Source organism: Gracilinanus agilis, chromosome 4 (assembly GCF_016433145.1).
Source record: "Gracilinanus agilis isolate LMUSP501 chromosome 4, AgileGrace, whole genome shotgun sequence".
In the NCBI taxonomy this organism is placed as follows: domain Eukaryota; kingdom Metazoa; phylum Chordata; class Mammalia; order Didelphimorphia; family Didelphidae; genus Gracilinanus; species Gracilinanus agilis.
In genome coordinates, this window is record NC_058133.1 from 326,738,116 (window position 1) to 326,763,658 (window position 25,543).

General features: G+C 34.6%; 1 protein-coding gene across 1 annotated transcript in view; it reads left to right on the plus strand.

The window, feature by feature from the left end:
- LOC123247426 (cytochrome b5 reductase 4) overlaps window positions 1–25,543 on the plus strand; it is a 103,319-nt gene that overhangs the window by 73,748 nt on the left and 4,028 nt on the right. Inside the window, exons 12-15 of the mRNA XM_044676316.1 lie at window positions 12,406–12,546; window positions 13,760–13,912; window positions 15,150–15,300; window positions 15,646–15,732. Coding sequence (XP_044532251.1) covers window positions 12,406–12,546; window positions 13,760–13,912; window positions 15,150–15,300; window positions 15,646–15,732 — 532 coding nt within the window. The remainder of the gene's footprint in view (window positions 1–12,405; window positions 12,547–13,759; window positions 13,913–15,149; window positions 15,301–15,645; window positions 15,733–25,543) is intronic.

Below are 25,543 nucleotides of genomic sequence, written 5' to 3' on the forward strand. Positions count from 1 at the left end.
CATTGACAAACATACTCCCTCCAGCTCTACAGATTATAACCCACCCATGCCTTCTCATCTCATGTGATTTTTGACCATGACCTGCCATAAATCCTTCATATTGGTTCCAACAATCATTCTAAGAATTTTCCTGTAGCTCTCTTGGTATTCTGTGGATACCAGTGGAGCACAGGAATTATACATATTAATTCAAATATGTATAATATTTGTCTTTCATGTTACATTGTTTTCTGTACACTAGCCATGTTGTTTTAGGCAGTATATATTTTGTTTCACTGATTGGTTGAACTAAGATGGTTTGGGAAAGACTTTGAAAAGTGATGAAAAAAATTATTAGATTTAAAACTAGGCAAAGAAACAAGTTTGTAGAGGGGTCAAGTGCTGTGTTGGCCATGATGGTGATTAAAAGTAACCAAGAAAACTAAGAGAAAAGGTGCGCTTTTAGAGCAAGTTGATGAGAGAAATGGGGTAGTAATATACTTGTGATGAAAATTGGTGTTATAAATACTTAGCTCACATTTACTATTGAATATGTAAATGAATCAGTGGAGAAAAAAAGAGTAGTGTTATTATTTGTTGTTTGAGATAGTCAAAATTATATTTGAGAGAGATTTGAGACCATCCTTTTGTATTTGTTAGTGATTTCTTGAGGTTATAATTACCTAATTAGGGCACAAAGCAATGAAGAACTTTTTTTTCAGGAAAGGAAAAAAGATTAATGTAGGCAAGTGGAAGAATCTGTAGGGAACTATATTGAAAGGAAATATTTGAAAAAACTGATAACTCCAAAGATTGCAAAGATAGTTGTAGTGGAGTTATATCTGTGAATATATTTTTCTCTTTTTGCATTTATTTTATTAAGTTCAGTACCTCCAAAAGTAATTTTCTATTTCAAAAATCAGTTATAGGAAGATGGCTCAATTTTTTTCTTATTTATTGAAATCACACTTCCTTAGTAACATTCATAATTTACAAGTTTTAATCAATTATATCAACCAGTCCATTCTTATGTAAGAGACCCCAGAATGTTTCTCAAAGAACATAGCTGATGATATATTTGTTATTTCTATTCAGTATGCATTGTGTTCTGATTTCTGACATTGATTTCTTTTTTTTTTTTTTTAATTTTTTTTTTTAAACCCTTACCTTCCATCTTGGAATCAATACTGTATATTGGTTCTAAGGCAGAAAAGTGGTAAGGGCTGGGCAATGGGGGTCAAGTGACTTGCTCAGGGTCACACAGCTGGAAAGTGTCTGAGGCCAGATTTGAACCTAGGATCTCCTGTCTCTAGGCCTGACCCTCAATCCACTGAGCTACCCAGCTGCCACCATGACATGGATTTCTGACATTTTTTGAGACACAGTTGACTCTTCTGCAATCTTCAATCAGGATAATTGATAAAAAAAAAAATAAGGAATCAAAGTTGAAATGCAAATTTATCATTCTCTTACATTCTGTCCTTCCAAATTTAAAAAATTCTGTTCCTATATGAATGAAAATAAAGTTTTAATATTTAAATCATGGAATTTTTCCACACTTTAAAAATCGTATAGCTAAAAGATGATTGCAATATTGATGTTTTAAATCAGAACTATTCCAGTTCAGAGGAACCAGTAGTTTCTCTCTCTCTCTCTCTCTCTCTCTCTCTCTCTCTCTCTCTCTCTCTCTCTCTCTCTCTCTCTCTCTCTCTCACACACACACACACACACACACACACACACACAATCACAGCCCACGACTTCCACTATTTCCAAATAAAACTTTCCCTTTTCACAGTGAAGTATAGTTAAAACAAAATAAATTAGCACATTGCCCATACCTGATATCACGGGCCTCATTCTGTATCTATAACCTCTTAGAAAATTCACAGGAAACATGTTTCATTATTATTCTTCTAAAGTCATAAGTGACCTCTGCATTGATCAGAATTCTGATGTCTTTCAGTGTTGTTTTCCTTTATGTGGTTGTAGTCACTGACAGTTGTTTTTCTAGTTCTCCTTACTTTGTACTAGTTCTTGCAAGTTTTATTAAGTTTCTCTGAATTCTTTGTATTTGTAATTTCTTATTGATAAAATAAAGTATTTCATTGTATTCATATGCCATAAATTACTAAGCTCCCTGATCAGTGATTACTCACTTTGTTTCTAGTTTTTTCCACCCCCCCAAAACATTATTATAAACATTTTGGTGTGGATGATACTTATCCTTTTGTTTGTTTATTTATTTTTTGCCTGGTAATGTTATTACTGGAATCAGATGTACAGATTGGTGCTTCTCTTATATTATTTCTAATTGTTTTCCAAAATGGTTAGACCAATTTGTATCTCTACCAATAGTTCATTATAGTGTGTTTGTTTTCCCACAACTTTTACCATTTGTCTATCATCTTTGTTAGTGTTTGCTTTGGGTTCAAAGTGAGATTTTAGGATTGTTTTATTTCAAATTTTCTTTTAGTATTTGGAATATTTTTTCATGTAGTTGTTAATAGTACTCATTTCTTGTTAAATATATAGTTATTAGTTAATGTTTTGTATGTGTTTGTGTAACTTCTCTATGTTAGATACTAGACCTTTTATAGGGTTACAGGAGAGAAGACACCTTAGAGGCCAGCTAGATTGTAGAATAGGCTCTTTGAGAGCAGCAGCAACTCCACTTTTGTATGTGTTTCTTAGTATCTCCAGTAGTGCATGATACATAAGTGCTTAATAAATGGTGGTTGATGAATCATTCCAGTCCCCTCATTTTGCAAATAAGGAAATTGAGCTCTAAGAAGGTTAAATGACTTGCTGTAGTCACCATGGTAATATTAGAGGCAGGATTTGAACCCTACTCCTCTAATTCTAGAATACATTCTTGCCACACTGTACCTTGCTTCTTTATTTGCTGCAAAGATGTTTTCTTCCCTGACTAAATCTGTTTACTTTAGCTACATTGATTTTTCTTTTTGGTCTCCTCAGAATTGTGTAATAGAAATTGACTATTCTATCCTTTTTGATCTCTTCTGTCCCTTGTTTGGTAAAGAGCATTCTTCCTACTCATAGTTATGCAAGGCACTTACTTTTAGTCTCTTGATTTTTTTAAACATGTGACTTTTTTAGGTCACATCTATTTTGAGTTTATTATGGCATATATTATGGAATATTGTATAAGATGCTGGTCTAAAACTAATTTCTGTCAAAAATCCTTTAAAGTTTTCTAAGTAGTATTTATTGAATAGAGAGCCCTTACCCCAATGATTTGTATTTTTGTATTCTGGGGATCATAAAACATTGCCAAAGGGATTCCCCTTAAAAGCACCAACAACAGATAAAGAAAAATTAGTAAATCTGAAATTTCTGCATATTTGGAGAGAAGCTGGTTAAGATAATGTGTAATTGATTCCATTAGTTGAATGATTAAATATCAGATTACATTACCTCAACCCAGCAGGAAAGGCAGTGTGATTAGATCTCTGTGAGAGGAGAGAATAAGGGATTGCTTAATTCTATGTTTCCCCTTGCTCATTCAAGCCAAGTAGGTTGGAATTTATTAAGCATCTACTGTATTCTAGGCATTGTGATAGGTTCTAATAATACAGAGGCAAAAATCTAAATATTTCCGCCCATTATGCCCATAGTTAAATATGTACATAGTAAAACAGAGTTGAAGTTTTTAATCTTGTTTTTGGAGGCCTGCAAGCCACATGAGCTGAATGAACTTTGAAAAGGGTTAAGGATTGTAAGAGGTAGGGTAAAAAGATACATTCCAGGCATTGGGTAAGGGTGCTGAAGGAGGAATATACTTTCTATGCAGAAGCATGGAGAAAGGAGCTGAATTGTATGTTCATGGATTATCAAGTAAGCTTTTTGGCTAGAATGGAATACATGAAGCTATAACAGTTCTGGAAAGATAGGATGGTGGCAGATTGGGAAAGGATTTGGATACCAAGAAAGGGGTTTGTATTTCATTTGTTAGTTTGTTTTTTATACTGGAGTCAGTAGATGATTTTTGAGCAGGGAGGGAGTTTTGGTTAGAACTGTGCTTTTGAAGTATCATTTGGGCAACTGTGTCAAGGAAGTTCAATTTAAAAGTTCTTTACAGTAGTGTAGACAAGAGGTGATCATGGTGATAGTAAAAGTAACCTTGTGATTAGAGAGAAGAGAATAGATATTAGAAGTTATGAATTTACAAGATTTCCTACTGAAGGTATCTGTACTCTCAGAGATCCATTGGGCTGATTCAGATATGGATCAGACCTTTTTAGGACAGTAACAGACTGATGTTTCCAGTCATGATTTGTTTCAAACCTTTACCCTGAGTGTGGCAATGATAACCTTATGCTTAAGTTTATGCCAATCTAGGCTAAATTTTTGCACACACAGTAGATGCTTAATACCTATTGAATTGACCATGCAATTACCGATGCTGGACATTGGTTGGGAGGTCTGCTGTGAAATAAAACTATTTAAGTGTAGTAGTAGTAGTTACTATTTACACAGCACTTACTGTGCGCCAGGTAATGTGTTTAACACTTTACAATTGTCATCTCTTTTGATCTTTACAACAACCCTGGGTGAGTAGGTGCTATTTTTATGCTCATTTTACAGCTGAGGAAACTGAGGCAAGTAAATATTAAGTGACTTGCCCAAGATCATACAGCTGCTAGTATGTGACTGAGGCCAGATTTAAACTCAGCTCTATCCACTGTGCCTATGGATTTGGATAGAGAAAGATAAGAGCAAATCTCTTGGCTTAGTTCAGTCCTTTGGATTTTCAGTGAATTTCAATGATATATGCCATCTTAATTAATAAATCAGAAAGAGGAGGCATGGAGACATGGTATGAATATTTTAACTTAGGACTAGAATGATTACTTTAGTATCTATTTAATTAACTCATTTTTAGATGTCAAAGGCAGAACTGGGACAAGATGTACTATAATTTGAATTTGTTCCTTGGACATCCATTTAAATATTTTTGTGTGAGGTTGCACCAAAACAAAAATATTATTTATTTAGTATCCTGTTTTTGCCCAGTAAATGGTTTACAAATGAAAATACTTATATTCTTTTAGCTTCTATAACTAACTCTGCGTTCATATTTTCTAGTGTTCTACCTACCCTTTGATTACTCAGTCACAGTAATGATTATATTTTTTTTCAGTGCTTCATACCTGTAATTTGAAATCTCAGAATAGGAATTTCTCTTCCCTAACATAGATTGGCATTTTATCTGAAATTATGAGACCTAGAGGGTTGTCTAAGGCATTGGTGTTAAACTCAAATAGGAGGGGATCCTTGCTTGTGAATGTTGACTTGGAAAACTTAACATAATGTGTTATAGTTTTGTTTATTTTATGAAGCATTTCCCAGTTATATATTAGTCTTATTTGGGCCCCAGTTCAAAGTTTTGTGACCTGCTAGCTCCTAGTTTGCTAATTCTGGTCTAGAGAATTAAAAGATTAGATGACTTGCCCAGGGTCACACTTCTAATATGTATCAGAAGGAGGTCTTGAAATTTCTTAGCTCTAGTTTTGACCCCACCTATTTATTTCATCATTCTGTTTTTCTTTATGTTTCATGTTACTTTGTTAATGAAAATACATAATTCGTTTCACTTAGTCATATTTTGTTGTTCTTGTTTTGACTTATAATTTTATCATTTAAGGAAACTCCCATCTATTACAAATTACCTGTTAATTGATTGTCTTAGTAAATTGCCTGGAGGAACATAGGAGATAAGTTGGTTGTTCATAATTATGTAGCTAATTTGTTATAGGCAGGACTTGAACTCAGGTTTCTGATGACAAAGTTGATCCTATACTCTTTATGCCAGGCTGCCTCTAACCAGAACAAACTCTTTATTGGGGCTGGGAAGTCAATTACATACAAGTATATTTTCCTTATGATTTAATTTTAAAGTTAAAAGAGTGGAAATCTTTGTAAAATGTAGACTTCCTTCTTAAGCAGAACATCATGTAACTTTTTTTTTTTGGAACCCTTATCTTCTGTCTTAGAATCAATACTAAATATTGGTTCTATAGGAAGAAGAGTGGTAAGGGTTAGGCAATGGGAGTTAAGTGACTTGTCTAGCTCCACACAGGTAGGAAGTACTGAGGACAGATTTAAACCTAGGGCTTCGTGTCTCCAGGCCTGGTGCTCTATCCATTGAGCCACCTAGCTGTCCAGATCATTTAACTTTTAATTGCTGTCTCAAGGTGGATAAAGTAGAATAATAATGATATAAATATAAAAATGGACCCAAGCTTCTTTGTTAACAAATTATAGTGCTTTTGTGGTTTTTAATGTTTTTCGGATTTCTGTCTTCAACCTCTTTGTCAGTTGTCATATCTATCAAATGAAATACTTGAAAAGTACTTTATAGTAAAGGCACATAATAGGTATTTAATAAATACTTCTTCCCTCTTCTTCCTCCCCACTCAGAGTTCCTGACTCCTGCAACTTCTTTAATCCTCTGTTTGTTGCTTCTTATTTTCTGTGAGCAGAGAAAGGACATAACCAATTGTTTACAAAGTAAAACACTTGAACTTCAGTGCTGGGTCTTTGTGACAGCTGTTTTGATCGTTCAAAGGCCTCATCCCCTTAAGAGATTTGATGAAGAGTTGATGTTGCCAAAAGTCTGACTTCCAGCTAAGTGGGGGATATTGGGGTATTTTTTGGTACTTTATCCAGCAACATCAAGTTCTGGGAGGCTCTTTTAATTTTGTTTTGAAAAGACAAATAATTTTTAACCTTTTGTTCTTTGGGAGCTTGGCTTCACCTATTTTCTAAAAGCTTTTCTCTTTACCTTTTCACCTTATACCAAAGCTTTTTGGTCATTTTCAGTGAGTTTTTGTTCATAAATGCTTGGTAACTGACCTCACTGGGATTTTAGGGATTATGATGTCTGTATTATCTAATCAGTGGGTTGATTGCAAGTACTACATGTAGGTCTATTAAATAGTTTTAGCTTCTGCTTTTTTAAGGGAAATTTTTTGTCTTTCTGCATTTTTGAAAAAAGAGTTATAGTTAATTTGAGATCTAATATAAGGCAATTCCAGCAAGTTGGCATTTATTAAGTATCAACTATGCCTAGTATAGAAGCAAAGAGTCCCCCTAATGTGGTGATAACTTTATAATTTTGAAGTCTTAAAAAATTTATTTCAGCCCTCTAAAACTTTTTATGAAAACATAATGGAACCAAATCTATCTGGGTAAGTAAAGTGCTTCAGGTAACAAATCCATGAAGGAAGGAAGGTTTTGTAATAAAGTCAGTTGTTTTTAAAAAACAAATTTCCTAAAGTCTGTAGGTTGGTTAGCCTGAACATAGAAGGGATCAGATGAAAAAAGACAAACAGGAGCAGAATTTAGGGGTATACAGAACTAGAGAATTGGTTGTTGAGAACCTTGCAGAATCAGAATTACAGAACTTGAGAATTAGAAGTGACCCCAATGACCATCTAGTTGAGCTTATATCTAAAGGAATCTCCATTAAAACATATGGAGAAGTAGTCTTCCAATTTGTACTTGGAGAAGGAATCTACCACCTCTAGAAGTAAGCCATTATGCTTTTGAACAGCTCTAATTGTTAAGAAATTTGCCCAGACATCTAAGCTAAATTGACTTTGTGAGTCCACTCAATTGCTCCTGATTTTGCCCTTTGAAGTCAAATAAAACAAACCTAATCTCTTTTCCTTCAAATGCTTGAATATAGCTATTATTCTCTCCCACCATGTCATCTTTTTTCTAGGCTAAATATATGCCCTGTTTCTTCCAGTTCAAATCCAGTTTCAGATAATTCCTAGCTCTGTGACCTTGGTTAAGTCATTTAAATTCTATTTACCTAGAAGGTAAATAATTTAAGTTCTATTTACCTAGAAGGTGGCTCAGTGGATAGAGTGCTGGACTTGTTTTCAAGAAGATCTGAGTTCAAATCCAGCTTCAGATACTTAATGGCTGTGTGACCCTGAGCAAGTCACTTAACCTTTGGTTGCCTGACATTAGAGAAGGAAATGGCAAACTATTCCAAAATCCTTGGCAAAAAACCTTATGGATGGCTTTGGTCCATGGGATCATGAAGAGTCAGACATAACTGAACAACAACAAATATTAGTTTCAACCTAGTGCTCTAACCTATCCAGACCTTTTTGGAGCCTGACTGTCATCCAGTGTGTTAGGTGTCCTTCCCAGGTTTTTCACCTACAGATTTGATTAGCATATTATTTATGGCTTTATCAGACATTGAATAACATGTTAAACATCACAGAGCTAAATGGAAACTTCCTGCCATGTTGACACTGAACCATTAACAACTAGTCTTTTCTGAATCCATCTGATTATATATTATCTAGTCCATATCTCTCCATTTTATCCACAAGAGTAGGATGAGATACTTTAGCAAAAGCTTTGGTTAAATCTATATCCACAGCACTCCCCTCATGTGCTAGCCCTATCAAAAATGAAAATAGTCTGATACAATTAATTCCTGATGAAGTCACAGTTCCCTTTCTAGATATTCACCAATTAGCTCTTTAATGATCCTTTCAGTAATTTCCCCAGAAGTCAAGGTGAAACTCAGTTGCCTTCTAGTTTGCAGTGTTCTCTTCTCTGTCTTGCAAATTAGGACATTTGCCTTTCTTCAATCTCATGGTGCCACTCTTGCTTTCTGATATTGATATCACTGAAGAAACAAAAATAAAATAAGAATTGAGCAGCTTTGCCTTTTCTCTATTTTCACTCATCATCATCATCCATACATTTCAAATAAAGGGCCTGTTTCTTCTTTTATCTTCCTTTTTTTCTATTGAAACTTTGAAACACATCTTCATGTCCTTAGTTTTTCTCTCCAAATCATTCTGAAGTTACATATTTTTTATACTATTTTTACAGGACTATATCACACTTTATATTGATCTTTTCTTAACTCGGATTTGTTCCTATCTTCATATTGCTTTTTTAAAATCTAAATTGATTGATTAGTCCCCTGTGCATTTACATTAGTCTTTTCAGACAGTTCCATTTTGACCCCTGATTGAAACTGTTTCCTCTTCTTGAACATATCATCAGTCCTGTGCTGACTTTCCTTAGAACATGGAATATTGCCTTTCTTTGAAAATCCATGGGATCCTAATTATATTTCCTCTGAAGCCACTGAATATACTTTCCCTTAAATTTGGGTATATGCTACACTATTCTTAATTCCCCCATTTCTCCCTCTTTGTTAACTTTAGGGTGACTGGTCTTTTCCTCCATCATTCCTCTCCAGCAACCAGTACAATCTTTGTAACAATTAGGTTTGCCCAATATTAGAATAGGATGACTAAAAGTAAGTTCCATGGCTGGATGACCATTTGTTGGAGATGATATAAATAGAATTCATAATATGGGTAGGAGATGGATTAAATTCACACTGAAGTCTCTTACAACTCAACTCCCATTAATTTATTATTCTATGAAATCTTTTATATCTCAATCTCTGTAATCTTTGTAATATCTTCTGCCTTTTGAAGGATGACATTTTCACCAAGCCAATTGAGAGTGTTATTAGCTGTTCTGTTTTTGGCAGAGAGAGAAGAGAGAAAGGTTTAGCAGATGTCTGGATAATTGAAGTCCTTTATCACTACTCTTATTATACCTTTATGCCAGGATTAGTATGTATTTCCAAACTTCTCCTCTAAATACTTATTTTTGTCTAGGTTTCTTATTGGTATTAAACCATGTATACTTCAATGCCCCCCCAAAGCAAACCCCAAACACTTCTACTTTGCACTCCTTTGATTATCTCCCAAATATCCTTCATCATGCTTTCTGCCTCTAGTTTTTGGATTTTCTCATATGAGTATACTGTCTTATTATATAATAGCATCCCACCCTTTTTCATCTGTTTTATCTCTTGAGAATAAAGCATATCCAACCAAATCCATTTTCTAGTCATTACTATCAGTCCAACAATTTTTATTGATAACTGCACAGCCAGATTTGTCATCCTCTGTGGACTACTCCTGACCAAGGGCTAGGAGTGACCACTGGAGTTCTTACCTCCATTTTTTTAACCTTCTTTTCTTTTTGTCAAAATACACATTTTGATGAGTCTCAGTCAGGTTTTAGTTGTTTGGATCTGCGAATTTATTCACTGCACCTTGATACAAGTAGTCTAAGTGCTTAACTTCAGCATTGTCTCCAAAACCCTTATTCTTCTTACCAGCTACTTGTTTCATTATTCTCAACTCTCCCCAAATAAATACAATACAGAAGGCTATATAGCATACCACATCTTGTCTCTATGTTGGGCCTTACTTTCTGACTAGATTTATGCTTCTCTGGAAATAGGAGATAACCACTTCAAATTAAGTAGTTTCAGCTTTGATTTGGGGAGTATACTATCTCAGAATAACATTTTTGAATCATTAACACCCTTTCTTCTGACAATATTCAGCATATCCCCCATGCCTGTTCTATAATTTATATCTTTGATAATGAAGTTTCTGACAAGAAATGCCATTGGAATAATTATTCAACCTTGAAAGAAGTTAGTACCTCTTTTAAGGACTTTGGGTGTTAGGTTAACTTTAGACCAGAGTCATGTGGTATATGTGAGCAGTTATTTTTTAAACTATACTCCTGAAGATGGAGACTGCAATTCAGATGTCTTACTTTGGGCAGAAACTAACACAAAGGCCTTTTAGAACTTGAATCCAGGTTTTGCACTTTTTCCACAGTTCCTCTTTTCTGCTAATATGTTCATGCTTGTGAGACATTTAACCAGACTCATTCTTACTTCTTCAGAATTTCAACATACCTATGATTTTATTAGTGCTAGCCATCTATACAGATGATGGCCACCTTCCATGCCTTAGTTAGCCATTTCATGAATTGATGTTGTAAAAAAAATTCTTTTGTCCAGTTCAGCTTTCTGATGTTGAGCTTCTTTTCACTTAGCCAAGTTCCAGTACATTATTGGATCCTTATTTGAAACCTCTTGATCTTGGTATAGGAACTGTTTTGATAATCAGTAAATCAGGATCATCTTTGTGCCAGTGGAAGGCATCATAATAGTTGGAATTTGTTGTATAGGATGAAATTCTAAAATGATTAAAGTGCTTCACGTTTCTGTCCCCAAAATAATTTGTGTTTCAGAATTATAGTAGTCCCTTTAGTGGCTTTTAAAGCATGCCTTATTACTTGTAATTATTTAAAGTAGGTTTGGAGTATAAAGAGTCATCAAAATAAAGCCAGTTCTGTGAACAAAAATAGTTAATGATAGCTTAGGACAGAATCTTACCAGTTGAGGGAGAAATCATAATTCTTCTAAAAACCGTTCATTTATTTAGAGCTGAGGTGGGACATTAGTAATCTAGTCCTATGACCTTATTTTACAGGAGAGGAAGCTGAGGCCCAAAGAAGTCCTAAAAAGGTCACATGAGTGATAGGTAGCTGGGTCAGAATTTGAGCAAAGATCCTATGATCCAAATCCAGTATTCTTTCCACTAAACCATTCAACCTTGAAAATTGAAGGAGACCAAAGAATGGGCATATGCCATTTAATGATTATTTTTAAAATTTGCATATATTTTGTGATAAAAGGGCATATGAAGTTTTTCTTCTTTTAGAGTTAAAACAATCAAAGTTCAAATATGCCGAAATCCACACATTTCTAAGCTTATTGATGGTGGTATTCCCTCCAGTATACTATAGGCCACAACCCATCTATGTCTCCCCATCCTGTGTAACTCTTGTCTATGACCTCTCATAAGTTTCTCAAAAGGATCTGCCAAGGGCCTTCTTTTCTCATCAGTGAAGGAGGACACTTGTTTATATATAGGGTTGTTGTTTTTTTTTTTCAGTTTGTGTTTAATGTATCCCCACAGAAACAAATATTTATGAATTTCAGGACTCTATGATTCCTTAGGAAAGGATTTTATAATGCATTTGGTATATCCATGGTCATTTCAATTGTACAATTTAATTATGGTTCTGCTAAAAAAGGTTTTAAAAAGTATTGTTAAATTACAAAACTAAAATCAGTTTTTATTAAAAATATGTTTGTTTCTTACTAGTAGTCTTAAAGTAGACTTTAATAAACAGTAATCACAGGAGAAGAAATGTTATGGGGAAAAAGTTACTCTGCAGAATTTGTAAGGTGTTTTGATAAGTAAAAGATTCAAATCATGACTGTAGATTCTCCACTTCGTGAAACTGTTGTGTCTGTTTGTGTGTGTGTGTGTGTGTGTGTGTGTGTGTGTGTGTGTGTGTGTGTGTGTGTACACTTTCAAGGGAGAAATATAGGGATGAGGTACAGACTGAAAATTTCCTTTATGAAGGTACTCCCTGTACTATACAGTTCAGCAATCTTCTATAACTTAGTCTTAGAGAATTACAGCTTGTTAAATAAATTAAAGAATAAGAGAAACTGAATCATTTTTCTAGGGCTGTACTATAGAAAGTGCCAGCTAATTTCCAAGGTGGATGTTACCCATGATACCAAACTTTACTGCTTGATGCTGCCACCAGGTACTCATCTTCAGGTGCCCATTGGGCAACATGTTTACCTCAGGCAAACTGTTGCAGGTAAGTTGTATAGAGACATAAAGAAATAATCCAGAAATCATTTTATGCTCTAAGACTATACACTTGAAGTTTAAAATTTGTTAAATGATATTATGAGGTTATATTATATTTTTCATCTTATGATTTATTATAAGATTAGCACATTTTTTTCCTGGTAGCTAAATTTAGATTGTGAATGCCATGTGCTAAATATTAGAAGTAAGTAAATGCTTCGCTAACTATATGCTTTAGCATCTTTTTATAGCTTTCACAATAGAATTTTAAAAATTGACATCCAGTTTTTAAACATGTGGTTAGTTGATAAACCTTTTTTAAGCACCTATTATGTATAAGGCACTTGGTTAAGTGCTACAAATATGAAGAAAGGCCTAAGATAGTCCCTGCTTCTGAGGAGCCTCGTGATTCCCAGCCCTCCCTGATCTTAGCATTAAAAGTGAGAGAAATCCCAGATTCTCTTTAATAGTTCATTAAAGTTTTGTCATTTACAAAATTTAAAAAATCCTTTCTGAGTTGATTACATTTCCTGCCAGCACTGTTGTTTAGTCCTAAATTTAGTAGGTTTTTTACCAGTCACATGAAATGATTGCTCTACTTCCTTTTTGTCCTTAACATGGATGATCACTCTTTGAAAAGATGTGCCTTTATGATTTATAGAGATTTATAGAGATATATTTTGTTAAACTAGAACAACATAAGAGAAGCCCTAAGAATAATTTTGACAATGAGATATAATATACATGCCAACTTGTCTTCTTTCAGATGGTGATTAAGTTGAATATTATGAAATTAATTCTCTTTTTCCCACATATTATTCTTGGGATGACTTGATCAAGATTATCTTAAAATTTTCAATGTTATAACTGCATCATGATTATTTCATTCAATTGTGCATAGTGTGGTTATGTGTAATGATTTTGATACTGGCTGCTGCCTCAGCTACCCTATCCCACAGGGGCAGATTTTGGTACATCTGTATTAGTGGTGTTCCTCCATTACAATGGAAATTGGTCAAACTTTTTAACATAAATCTAGTTATTATTTAATTATGCCTCTCTGTATTTAAAAAATCAAATTGTAATAAGTATCAGTGATCCATTTTAAAAGTAATAATAATAAACAAGTAAGCATAATTATATTGGGCATTTAAATACATTGTATAGTTGTGCCACCATATTTTTTAGATGTGTATTGTTTTGGTTTTGGCTTCTTCCAGGTACAGAAATAGTGAAGCCCTATACACCTGTATTGGATTCCTTAAACTTGGATTTACAGGAACCACTTCATCCTCACAACAGATATATCTATTTTATGATTAAAATTTATCACACTGGACTTTTCACACCACATTTTGATTGTCTTCAAATAGGTAAGCATCTGTGTATTTTGTTTTCTTACAGCTTTAGGAGGATTTTAGATTCTTCTGTTCTTAAAGGAGTTACAGAAAGGTTTCTATCTTTTACCTTTGAGCCTTATTCTGTCCTTTCCTCTTTCTCTCAACCATTGTTCTCTGGCTTTTCCCTAACCTTTTTTTTTTTATGATTATTATGACTAGACTTTTTTCTAAGTATGCATTGAAAACTTGATTCAATAATGACTCTACTATGAAGATGTTTCATTTTGCTTAGCCTGAGGAGTTTAAATCAGATGACTTATAATTTTGTAGTATCATTCTGGGGGCCACTAGAATAGCACATTCTAAATTCAAGCACTCAGGCTTCCTAGATTGTTGAGTAACCCCTGCAAAGTGTAGGTTCATGGAAAATTAGGTTATGCTTTCATTTTTTTGAATTTGACTACTGGAAAATAAAAGGAAATTAAGTGTTAGCTAGTTAGGTTTGTCTCTTTAGAGCTGTTAAGAATTTGCTGAGGGCAGCTGGGGGATTCAGTAGATTGAGAGCCATGCCTAGAGATGGGAGGTCCTGGGTTCAAATTTGGCCTCAGGCACTTCTTAGCTGTATGACCCTGGGCAAGTCACTTAACCCCCATTGCCTAACCCAACCAGTACATGATATTGATCCTAAGACAGAAAATAAGGGTTTAAAAATTTTTTTTAAAAGAGAGAATTTGCTGGAGGAAAGATTGAAACCATTGAATTGATTAGACTGAGCTAATAATATATAATATTATATAATAATATTTCTGTATTCTTTCCTCCTTAGCAAACTTTTAGAGAATATCTAATACTATACTATGCACTTGGCCTTAAGCACAATAGATTATAATATGGATATGATCTGGGCCCTGCCACTGAGAAGCTTATATTCATATTGAAAATTGCTAGCCAGTCATACATTGTTGCAAGTTATTCATTGCTGGTTTTCCATAATTTATAAACCATGGGTATTATACAATAAATAATATGGGAGAGTATATATAATAAAACTCCCATGATTGTGCAGCTCCTCATTATATATGTCAGAGACTGTGACAGTCATATTATCTCCTTTGTAGCCTAACTATATTATGCAAATTTCAATAAGACATAAGTGGCAGGTAGGCAGGGTCCTGTCACCAGCATCATATTATAAGAGACTTCGTTGTCTTTTTCTTTCTAGGATTTCCCCCTTCCCCCTTTTTTACTGATAACTTATTTTATTGATTAGGAGATTGTGTTTCTTTGAGTAGTCCTGAGGGCAACTTTAAAAAATCTCAGCTCCAAGAATTAGAAGAACTCTTCTTATTGGCAGCTGGAACAGGCTTCACACCAATGGTTAAAATACTGAATTATGCTTTGACTAACATAACCAGTCTCAGGTATGTAATTTTTAGATTTTTAAAAAACACAAGATCAACAATTTGAATTAATATTCTGAAGCTCTATTAGATTAGTACAGCATGCATTACTACTTTAATATTGCATTGAACCTCAAAATAGGTTTTTATTATCCTGCCAGTCATTTCTCATTCTTCTTTTAGCCCCAGCTTATTTATTAAGAGGGTTGGTTCCTTCATTTCACTTTACTTTGTTCCCTGTGGTTACTCTGTGGCATTTATTTTTATCTTACTTCCCCCTCCATTGAACATGTTCATACATAATTTAAAAATTCAACTAAAAGAGTTCTCGTTGATGTACAATGTAGCGTTTGTTGTTTTTTTTAGGAAAGTGAAGCTGATGTTCTTCAACAAGACAGAAGGAGATATACTCTGGAGGAATCAATTGGAGCAGTTAGCAGACAAGGAAAAAAGGTACCAAAGCATTGACCATATGTTGCCTGAAACAATGGGTAGTAGATTCTGAATTCAGCAATCTTGAATAGGAACCCTGAGTCTGAAAAAGACGTTGAAAGAAACTATAAATAAATCTATTTTCTAAAAAGGAAGCATCATCAGCTACATTTATCCAGGTGGCATTGACTCATTATTATTAAAGTATAGTTGTATCATTTCTGCACATAACAGTAGCCAGTCTTTGGATTTGTATTATTACTTTGAGTTCATTTTCAGCAGTAAGAATATTGAATCTTAAATTTGCTGCCATTGTAAAGTTATATATAATGAGAAAAATTATCACCATCTGACACTAGAATTGTAGATTTTGTACAGAGTATATTGTTATTGTCATTTATATGTTCATTAAAGAATAGAACAAAACTCCTGAGAAAGTCTGTAGATTTGAGTAAGTCAATTTATTCCCTTCATTGTATTTTTTACCTCAAAGAGAAAATGTGTTTAGAAAAGGTAAAATTTTGTTAGATTTTAAAGGGAAACAATCAGTTTGTTAGACAGGAAGTGGGATGGTATTCCCAATCAATTGCATAGTTTAAAACAAGTTTAGAGGCAGGAATAGAGTCAGCAAAATTTGGAATTTCGCTTTTAAGATATTGACTAAAATGCCCTTACCTTTTGACCCAGTGATTCCACTAGCATATACTACTAAGGAAGGTTCCATATACACCTATATACATATATATAATAGTACTTTCCATAGTAGAAAAAAACTGGAAACAAAGTAAATGTTTTGGTCTTGTTTTGATAAAAGGATGGCTAAATAAATTGTGGTTCGCGGATCTGATGGTATGTTACTTTGTGAAGTAAATTGTGTCAGGAAAGCATTATACAAAATATATAAAATATCAATTTAAAAAACCACTAGCAACATTGCATGAAACTGAACACTCTGATAATGATTAAGCTTCACCTTAATGAAATGAGAAAATCTTCTCTTCCTTGCAGAAGTGATGGACTGTGGGTATGAAAAATTGTACATACTCTCAGATTCAGCATGTTGACTTTTTTTTTTTTAATAGGCAATGGGGGTCAAGTGACTTGCCCAGGGTCACACAGCGGGGAAGTGTCTGAGACCAGATTTCAACCTAGGACCTTTCAATCTAGGCCTGGCTCTCAATCCACTGAGCTACTCAGCTGCCTCCAGCATGTTGATTATTTTTGCTGAATTGTGTTTTCCTGTTCTATTCTTTGCTACAGAGTTCAGAGTGGGGAGAATTGTACTTGGAAATGTAGGCTATGTAAAAACAAAAGATAAATAATTTCTAACTAAATCATAAATCATAAATAAAAGGGATAATGTAAATGAGAAAGTAATTTAGATTGGCCCAAAATAATTGGATTGCCCCTAAAAGCAATTGAATTGGAAAAAGCAGGAACCAGCCAAGCTTTTAAAAAAATAATTCATTAATATCTTTTGTTTACATGTCATTTTTTATTTCTGAATATGTCTTCTAACCAGTGAAACATTCTTTGTATTAAAGATGGAAAAGAGTCTGGTGGATAGAGAGCCAGGCTTAGAGACAGAAAGTCCTGGGTTCAGCTTTGACCTCAAAACTCTTCCTAGCAGTATGACCCTGGACAACTCACTTAACCCTAGTTGTCTAGCCCATATTGCTCTTCTGTCTTACAACTGATAAGAGTATTGATTCTAAGACAGAAAATAAGGGCTTAAAAAAAATAATGATAGAAAAAAACCCAACCAACACATCAACTATAACTGATAGGATATGCAATGTTCTATAATAATATAGTTCCTTACCTCTACCAAAGAAGGGAGGAACACATATTTTCTCAAAGGCCAAACTTGGTCCTTACAAATATAAAACATTCAGTTTTGGGTTTTTGTTCATTATGTATACATTAATATTTAACATGTGATATGTATTTTGTTTCTGGTTCTGCTTCATTCTGCATCAGTTTACTTCATTCAGCATTAGTTTATATGTCTAATCAGTTTTCTTTAAATCTTTCATAATCATCTTTTAATGTAGTAATAATATTATATTCATATGCAAAAATTAATTCAATCATTTCCCAAGCATTAGGCAACTATTTCCACTGCTACCACAGAAAGAATTGCTATTACTATTTTGGTGAACATCAGACCTTTCTGTCTCTGATCTCCTTAAAGTATGCTATCAGGCCTGGGCAGCTGTGTGGTCCAGTGGATGGAGTGCCAGTCACATCTGGTCTCACACAATTACTAGCTATATAACCTTGGGCAAGTCACTTAACTCTTTGCCTTGGTTTCCTCATCTGTAAAATGAGCTGGAGAAGAAAATGGCAAACCACTCCAGTATCTTTGCCAATAAAATGACCTCAAGGATCATGAAGAGTCAGACAGAACTGACACAACTAAACAACAATAATTAACATTGAGGTCCTTGGGTCAAAGAATATGGCCATTTTAGTCACTTTTAAAAAAACGTAATTCTGAATTATTTTCTTGTTCCATTATCAGTGTGTACCAATCTTTATAGCCCTTCTGTTTCTGTAAAATAGTTTCTGCTAACTTGCTTTTTGTTAGGTGGCATAATATCTAACAGTGCATTGCATTTGGTAGGCATTCTTTGTTAATGGGTTGTGTATTTGGAACTCAAGTTTTAGGAACTAAAAGAGTGAGGGGGCCAAAAGCCTGTAAAAATGGCTTTCTTCCTTTAATCTTATTTACCTTTAATCACCTTCTTTTGCTAGTTGTAGTCAGAACACACTCTCCAGTTCAAGTCTTTCTCTATTTCTTTATATGAAGAGAAAAGTCTGTTTTACATGCTTGCCTTTTACACCACATGGCTTGGCTCAAGCCAGAAGAAAAAGAAATTAGACCATCTTGTGTTTATACACTCCCTAATGTGCCTCCTGTGGTTTCCTTAAGCTAACCCACTTTTTCCTTAGTTGCCTGTACTTTGAAGCTTGGAGCTGATGTTACTGATTGATTACTTACATCTGCATACTGTTGGTTTCTTGCCTAACCTCTAAAAGCCTTTAGCTTACTTCCAAAACTACTTTTCCTCCCAGAATGTACATTTTAAAACACATTAAAGCAGAATATAGCTAGATTTGCATTGCAGTGCTTCTTTCTGTGAAAAGTCTTTTCTTGCCTTTTCACTGTAAATTCAAATTCATCAAGCCTTTATTAAACACCTGCTATGTGCAGAATAATGTGGTTGGCATTGGGCAGGGGAAATAATGTTTAAGTAAGAAGGAGGACTCCTCATGGAGCTGATAATTTGATTGGAGGATAAAACACAAAACCAAATTGCAATAGAATGGTTGTTGCATGGTTAAGGAGGTAGAAAACAGAATCCTAAGTGAGTACTAGAAGGGAAGACTGTTAAGGATATTGGGGTAGGGGAGAGGAAGGGCAAGGAAGAAGGAAGGCTTCATGGAGAAGATACCACTTCAGTTCTCCTTTAAAGGATGAATAAAGGCTTTAGTAGATGAAGAGGGAGATCATTCTAAGCAGAGGAAACTAGACACAGGCAAAATACAAAATGCGTTTGGAAGACACAGAATAAGGTCAGTTTGGCTAGAGTAAAGAGTTCTTGGAGGAAGAATGACATGTAACAAAGCTAGAAAGGTAAGATGGTATCATATTGGGGAAGGCCTTAAATGCCAGACAAGGAATTTGACTATTACTCAGTATACAATAGAGGCACTAGAGAGAGTTTTTCTTTTAAAAGACGAGTGACGTCATTGCATTTCAAAGTTGAAGGGAATTGGGGCATTCTTGTCTAAGCTATGCCTGGGCAAGAATCCTTTCTACAACATCCAAACATCCAACCTTTGCTTGAAGTGCTCAAATAAAAGGAAATTCAGTTTCTTCTAAGGCAGCCTGCTAGACTTTGGGATAACTATAATTGTTAGGAAGTTTTTCTTACATGGAGCTTAAAACTTTCTTTGAAATTTTCAGTAGGTGCTTCTGGTTCTGTCTTTTGGGACCAAATTAAACAGAACAAGAAAATAAGTCTAGTCTTCTATACTACAAAGACAGCTATTCTCTCTCTCTCTCTCTCTCTCTCTCTCTCTCTCTCTCTCTCTCTCTCTCTCTCTCTCTCTCTCTCTCTCTCTTCCCCACATGCTGTGTAGTCTTCCACTTTTCCAGGCTAAATAGTTCCATTTATGAAAACTTTTTTTTTTTTTTTTACCCCTTCACCATCTTCTAATATATACTATTCAGCTTCTCAGTGTCCTTTCTAAAATGTGGCACCTAGAACTGAGTATACATGCTCCACATGTCTGGTCTGACCAGTGCAGAAGACGGGCATGTTATACCTCTGTCTTTTTTTAGATATGAGACCTGCCTTAATTCAACCTGAGAACGCATTGGCAGTTGTAGGGACCATAAAAACTTATTGACCTTTCAGGTTACCAAAATTCCCAGGATCTTTTTTTTTCTATATAGGTATGATGTTGTGTTGTTGTTGTTTTTTCCTATAGAATTATAGTCTTAAATCACCAAGGCCCCTTAGAAATCCTCATTTTCCATTTTATAGATCCAGTGAAGTGAAGAGAATCGTCTAAGTCTCTTTATTGTATGTATAATCATGTCTTCTACATGTGTATACATTTATGAACTATGTACAAAAGTTCCAGGTAACTAAAAAAAAATTTTCCCTGTTTTCTTAGAGTACTCTTTGATTTTACAAATGCTCTCTAGTATTTTTGTAGGATTAAATATATGACAGGTCATCTTTAGAGTTGTAAATTCTATATTGTAAAATAATGAACCCATTCCACTGTCCCCGGAAGGAAGTAGCATTATGAATTATTGAAAGAGAGAGATTCCAATTTGATAAAAGGCAAAACTTCCTAATTAGTTCTTGCCAAAAGTGGAATGGGGAGCCTTACTATTTAGGTGCTATTCAGGTGTTTGATCACTGTTTGCCTAAACTTCATAGAGGATATCCCTGATCAAGCTTGGGTTGGATTAGAGAGAGATGATCTCTGAGTTCCTTTTCAACCCTAAGAATTATGTTCATGTACAGTAGAGTATAATAGTTTCTGGAAAGTTCATTAAGTACCTACTATGTGCCAGACACTTTGCTCAGGGCTGTGGATGCAAAGAAAAGCAAAAGGCAGCCAGCTCTCATGCAGCTCACAGTCTAATGGGGGAAGATAACATGAAAATAACTGCTCAAACAAGGATGAATGGATGCTAATCAATGAAGGGAAGGCACTACTAGCAAGATTTGGGGTATCATAAGTCATCCTCACAAAGCTTTCTTATAAATCTTTATTAATACTGTAGGGTAGGTGAAAGAAGTGTCAGGCGTAGAGTCAAACTGAGTTCTACTGCCAGCTGTGACGTTAAATAGCATGTGGCCTGAGAAGAAACACATCACTCCTCTGGCTCACATTTTGCTAATATTATCCCCATTGCACACACCTCACCAGTAAGCTATTAAGTGCTATCTGAGTGAGTCTAAATGGTTATCTAGAAGATTAGAGAGACTGGATTAGATATTTTCTTTCTTTCTTCCTTTCTTTCTTTCTCTCTCTCTCTCTCTCTCTCCTTCCTTCCTTCCTTCCTTCCTTCCTTCCCTCCCTCCCACCCTCCCTCCCTTCTCTGTATTGGCTCTTAGGTGGAAGAATGGTAAGGGTTGGCAATGGGGGTCAAGTGACTTGCCCAGGGTCACACAGCTGGGAAGTGTTTGAGGCCAGATTTGAACCTCGGACCTCCCGCCTCTAGGCCTGGCTCTCAATCCGCTGAGCTACCCAGCTGCCCCCTGGATTAGATATTTTCTAAGGTACCTTCTACCTCTAAAATTCTAATTGTATAACCTCTAATACTTCTTAAACTTTGTTGATATTTTTGTTGTCTCTATTATAATCTTTAGCTGAAAATAAATTTAATTTGCCTTCTTGTTTTCTTTCTTCATCCATTCATTGCTCATTCATCTTCATCTTGGGGCTTCTTGGCTAGGCTTATAAACAGACTGTCATCTAAAGAGTAGACCTTGCTAAGAATGAAGAGGCAAGTCACTGCAGAATGTTCTCAAGGTGAACTAATAAAACTGATTAGTTAAGAATTATGATTAGTATCAATGGTAAGAGTACTCACACTAGAAAAACATGATTATTTTGACCTTCTCCATGACAGGCAGGGGAAGATGAGTCTTTCCCCTCTCCCACCCTCTCAAGACTTTATTTGGGATGCATTTTGATGAAATGAAAACAGTATTGTATTTAGAGGACCAACCTGGGTTCAAATCCTGGCTCAACTCCTTAACCCTTTATTCCCTATGTGATATTGGCTAAGCCACTTAATCTCCATGGATCTCAGTTTCTTCTGTAAAATTGGGGGATTGGACTACATGACCTCTGAGTACCAAAATCTGTGTGTGTTCTTAAAGATCTGTGATTTCATTGATTTTTTGAATTCCTAACTTCTTCCATTGAGGCAGATCATCAGCTAAGGGGCTTAGAGAATTGACTAGGCCACTAAAGAGAGTAAATGATTTATCCATAAATGCAGAGATAAAATGTATGAGAGGCATAATTTGAAGTCAGGCTTTCTGAACTCCAAGACCTTCTGCCAAAAATCCAGCTGCATTAGAATGGAATTGGATAGAGAAGAGTTAAAAAGTAATGCTGAACCTGATTCTGTTGGTAACTTCTACAAAACTTTTGCTTTGAATTATTTGTTTGCTCTTCTTTAGCAACTACCTGTATTTTCATTTTGAGGTTTTTTTTCCCAAACCAAAGCTAATATATTAAATTTTAATACAGGGTTACTTCTGAAAGCTTGTTTTTAGGGCAGAGATGCCTTAATATTATACAGTATTTGTTGTCATTTTTATATGTTACCGTAACATCCCATGAATTAACCATATTTTATGTATAAATGGGGCTCTTCCAGTCTTAACACACAACTGAGCCCAGAATCTCCTCTATATCATCTTCATTAGGTGGTCTTTCATCATCTTCTTGAGCAGTTCTTCTGAATTTTAAACATTTTATAAAATCATTGAGTCAAAAGGATTTTAAGAGACTTCCCACTGTAACTCTTGGCCTTCAAATAGTAGTAATAACAGTTTTAGGTTATTGAAGAGTATTAGACTTGGAATTTAGAGATATATATTTGAATTCTGGCTCTGCCATTAACTCTGGGCAAATCATTCCATCTTTCTCAGCCTCAGTTTTCTCATTTGTATAACAGGAATAATTTTTGACTTTTTCCTTGCAGAGTTGTTATGAAAAAGTACTTTGTCAACCTCCCAATGTTAGAGAAATTAGAGTTTATTATTGTCACTTTAATAATTTCAGGCAGGAAAGGACATTTCTCACTAGTCTTTGGGAGTTTGTGCCAGTTAAAAATCTAGTATTAAATAATAATATTTTACATCATTCTTTTATGCCACTATTAAAACCATTACCTTCTATCCTTTGTGAGGATGGAAAGCAGCTGGTCCACCACCCCTCTGATGAGTAACCTTATAGTATGCAACTTACTGACCTATTGTTTTCTTTACTGCCTACTGCATGATATTTGTAGTCTGGGACTCAAAAGACTGACATTAAAAATGTAGATATCGTGGGAGTAAATCTCCTAGTTATCAAATGTAAGAGAAGCAACATTTCTTTAGGGAATTTGATTATCATCTTTAATTTGTTGAGTTCTCTTGAAGATATGCCATTGGTTAAGTGCTTTTATTAGCACTCTGAGAATAGAAACTTGTGGATACTTATTGCCAAAACAGGGAACTTTGATAATAATGTGTACTCTTTTGTAGCTCATTCAGGTTTCATAGCCCCATGGAAAAGTGGGCTAACAGAAAATTTATGGGCATTTTATTGTTAATATTATATCGAGTCATTTGGCCTTGTGATTGATCTTCCTGCCTCATGTCTCTTCTCCAATTCATCTTCTGTTGCCAAAATGATAGTCCTAAAACATGAGTCTGATTATATCACTCTTTTGCTCAGTAAACTCTAGTGGCCTCTTATTCCTTTTTCCTTCAAATACAAATACAAAATTCAAATACAAATTCCACAAATTCTCTTCATAGTCTAGTTCTTTCCTTCCACAACCTACCTTTCCAGCCTTCTTAATACAGTATTCCCCTCTACATATCCTTTGGTTCAGCCAAACTAGCTTTCTTGCTTTTCTTTACACATCACTTTCCATCTTCCATTTCCATTCCTTTGCTTAGATAATAATTTTAATAATTTGCTTAGTAATACAACCATGGTACAGTCTTTTGCTGTACCTTGAGACTGGAATATACCCTTTTTTTACTACCACCTCTTAGAATAGAGCAGTAAGAATCCCTTCTTCACATTTCAGCTAAAACAACACTGTTCAAGCTCTCTCCTTATCTCAATATCTGCATATTCTTCCTGTCTCCCCACAAATGTCATTTATGAGTATGTACCTATATACATAAATCCATATATACATCCATATATATATATATATATATCTTGATGTGTCTATAGATGTTTATATGTTATGTTGTATGTGTGCATATATAATACATTATTATAGAACATAGATACATATGTTTGCTCATATAATACATGTATCTGTCTATATATTTATGTATAAATGTGTATACATATATATATATATTTTAAATATTTGTGTACATACATGCCACCTCACATAGAATCTGAGTTCCTTTAGAACAAGGCTGTTTGTTTTTGCCTTTGAATCCCCTATACTTAATGCAATCCCTGGTGCTTGACAGGTACTTATTTAATATTTGTCTGTTGATTCATGTAGGGAAACGTATATCTTTCCCTGTACTTAAGTGGCAGATTTTAAGATGTATTATTTTTGTTCTTCCAAATTCCAAGTGAGTAAAAGATAAAGTGAATTAAAATTTCTAAATTAAATTAGTTAAAAATCAAAATTTCTAAAAGTTAAATATGTAGGGCTCTCAGACACATCCTACCTGTGTGACCCTGGGCAAGTCACTTGACCCCCATTGCCTGGCCCTGTAACAAATAAAAAATTAATATAGAAGGATATATATATATATATGTAAAAGATATTAGATTAAAAAAATATGTAGGGCTGATAAGGAAATTGGACAATCTTGTTGTATGTGTCCCCTTTAGGAACATGTACTTCCTCTTCACTAAAGTCTAACCAATTCCCTGGGCATTTGGAAAATTGTGAAAGACAATCAGCTTTCTGTGAAGTCTGGTAAAATGAACAAAAGCATAATAACATGGTAATACAGCCATGGTGCCAGTACTTTTGCTCAGCAACAATGAAAATTACCGACTGGTTTTTCTCATGATTTAGGTTAGCATTAAGTCAGTTGCTGCCACTCCTCAGTAGTCAGTCAATCTGAATGTTTATTGAGACATTTAGAAACAGATTTTATTCTTGCTATTGAGAATGAACTTGGTGGTAATACCATTGATTTTTTTTTTCTGAAATGGATTAAAAGAAAGAGGACACAACCTGATATTTTAAATTCATTATATTATTGACTAGCAATTCAAGTAACAGGTCACTGTGCTTCTGAGAAAATTAAATTCTTTATAGTTGAGTATTTGGTAGCATTACTATGAATTGTCACCATTTCTTTCCATTTTAACAATGCTACCCTTTCTTGTATGCTCACATTTTCTAGTTTGTATTATTGTAATTAGTAAAAGATTAGTAATAGAAATTCTCCTGAATTCCATTGGAACCAGCTTTCTGATATTTAGAGCAAAGGGCAGAATACTTCTGCTTAACATTTACAAAATCTACTGCCCAGAAAACTTGGATTTAGAATTTTGAGTATCTGTTCAGTGACACAGTGTTTTCCTT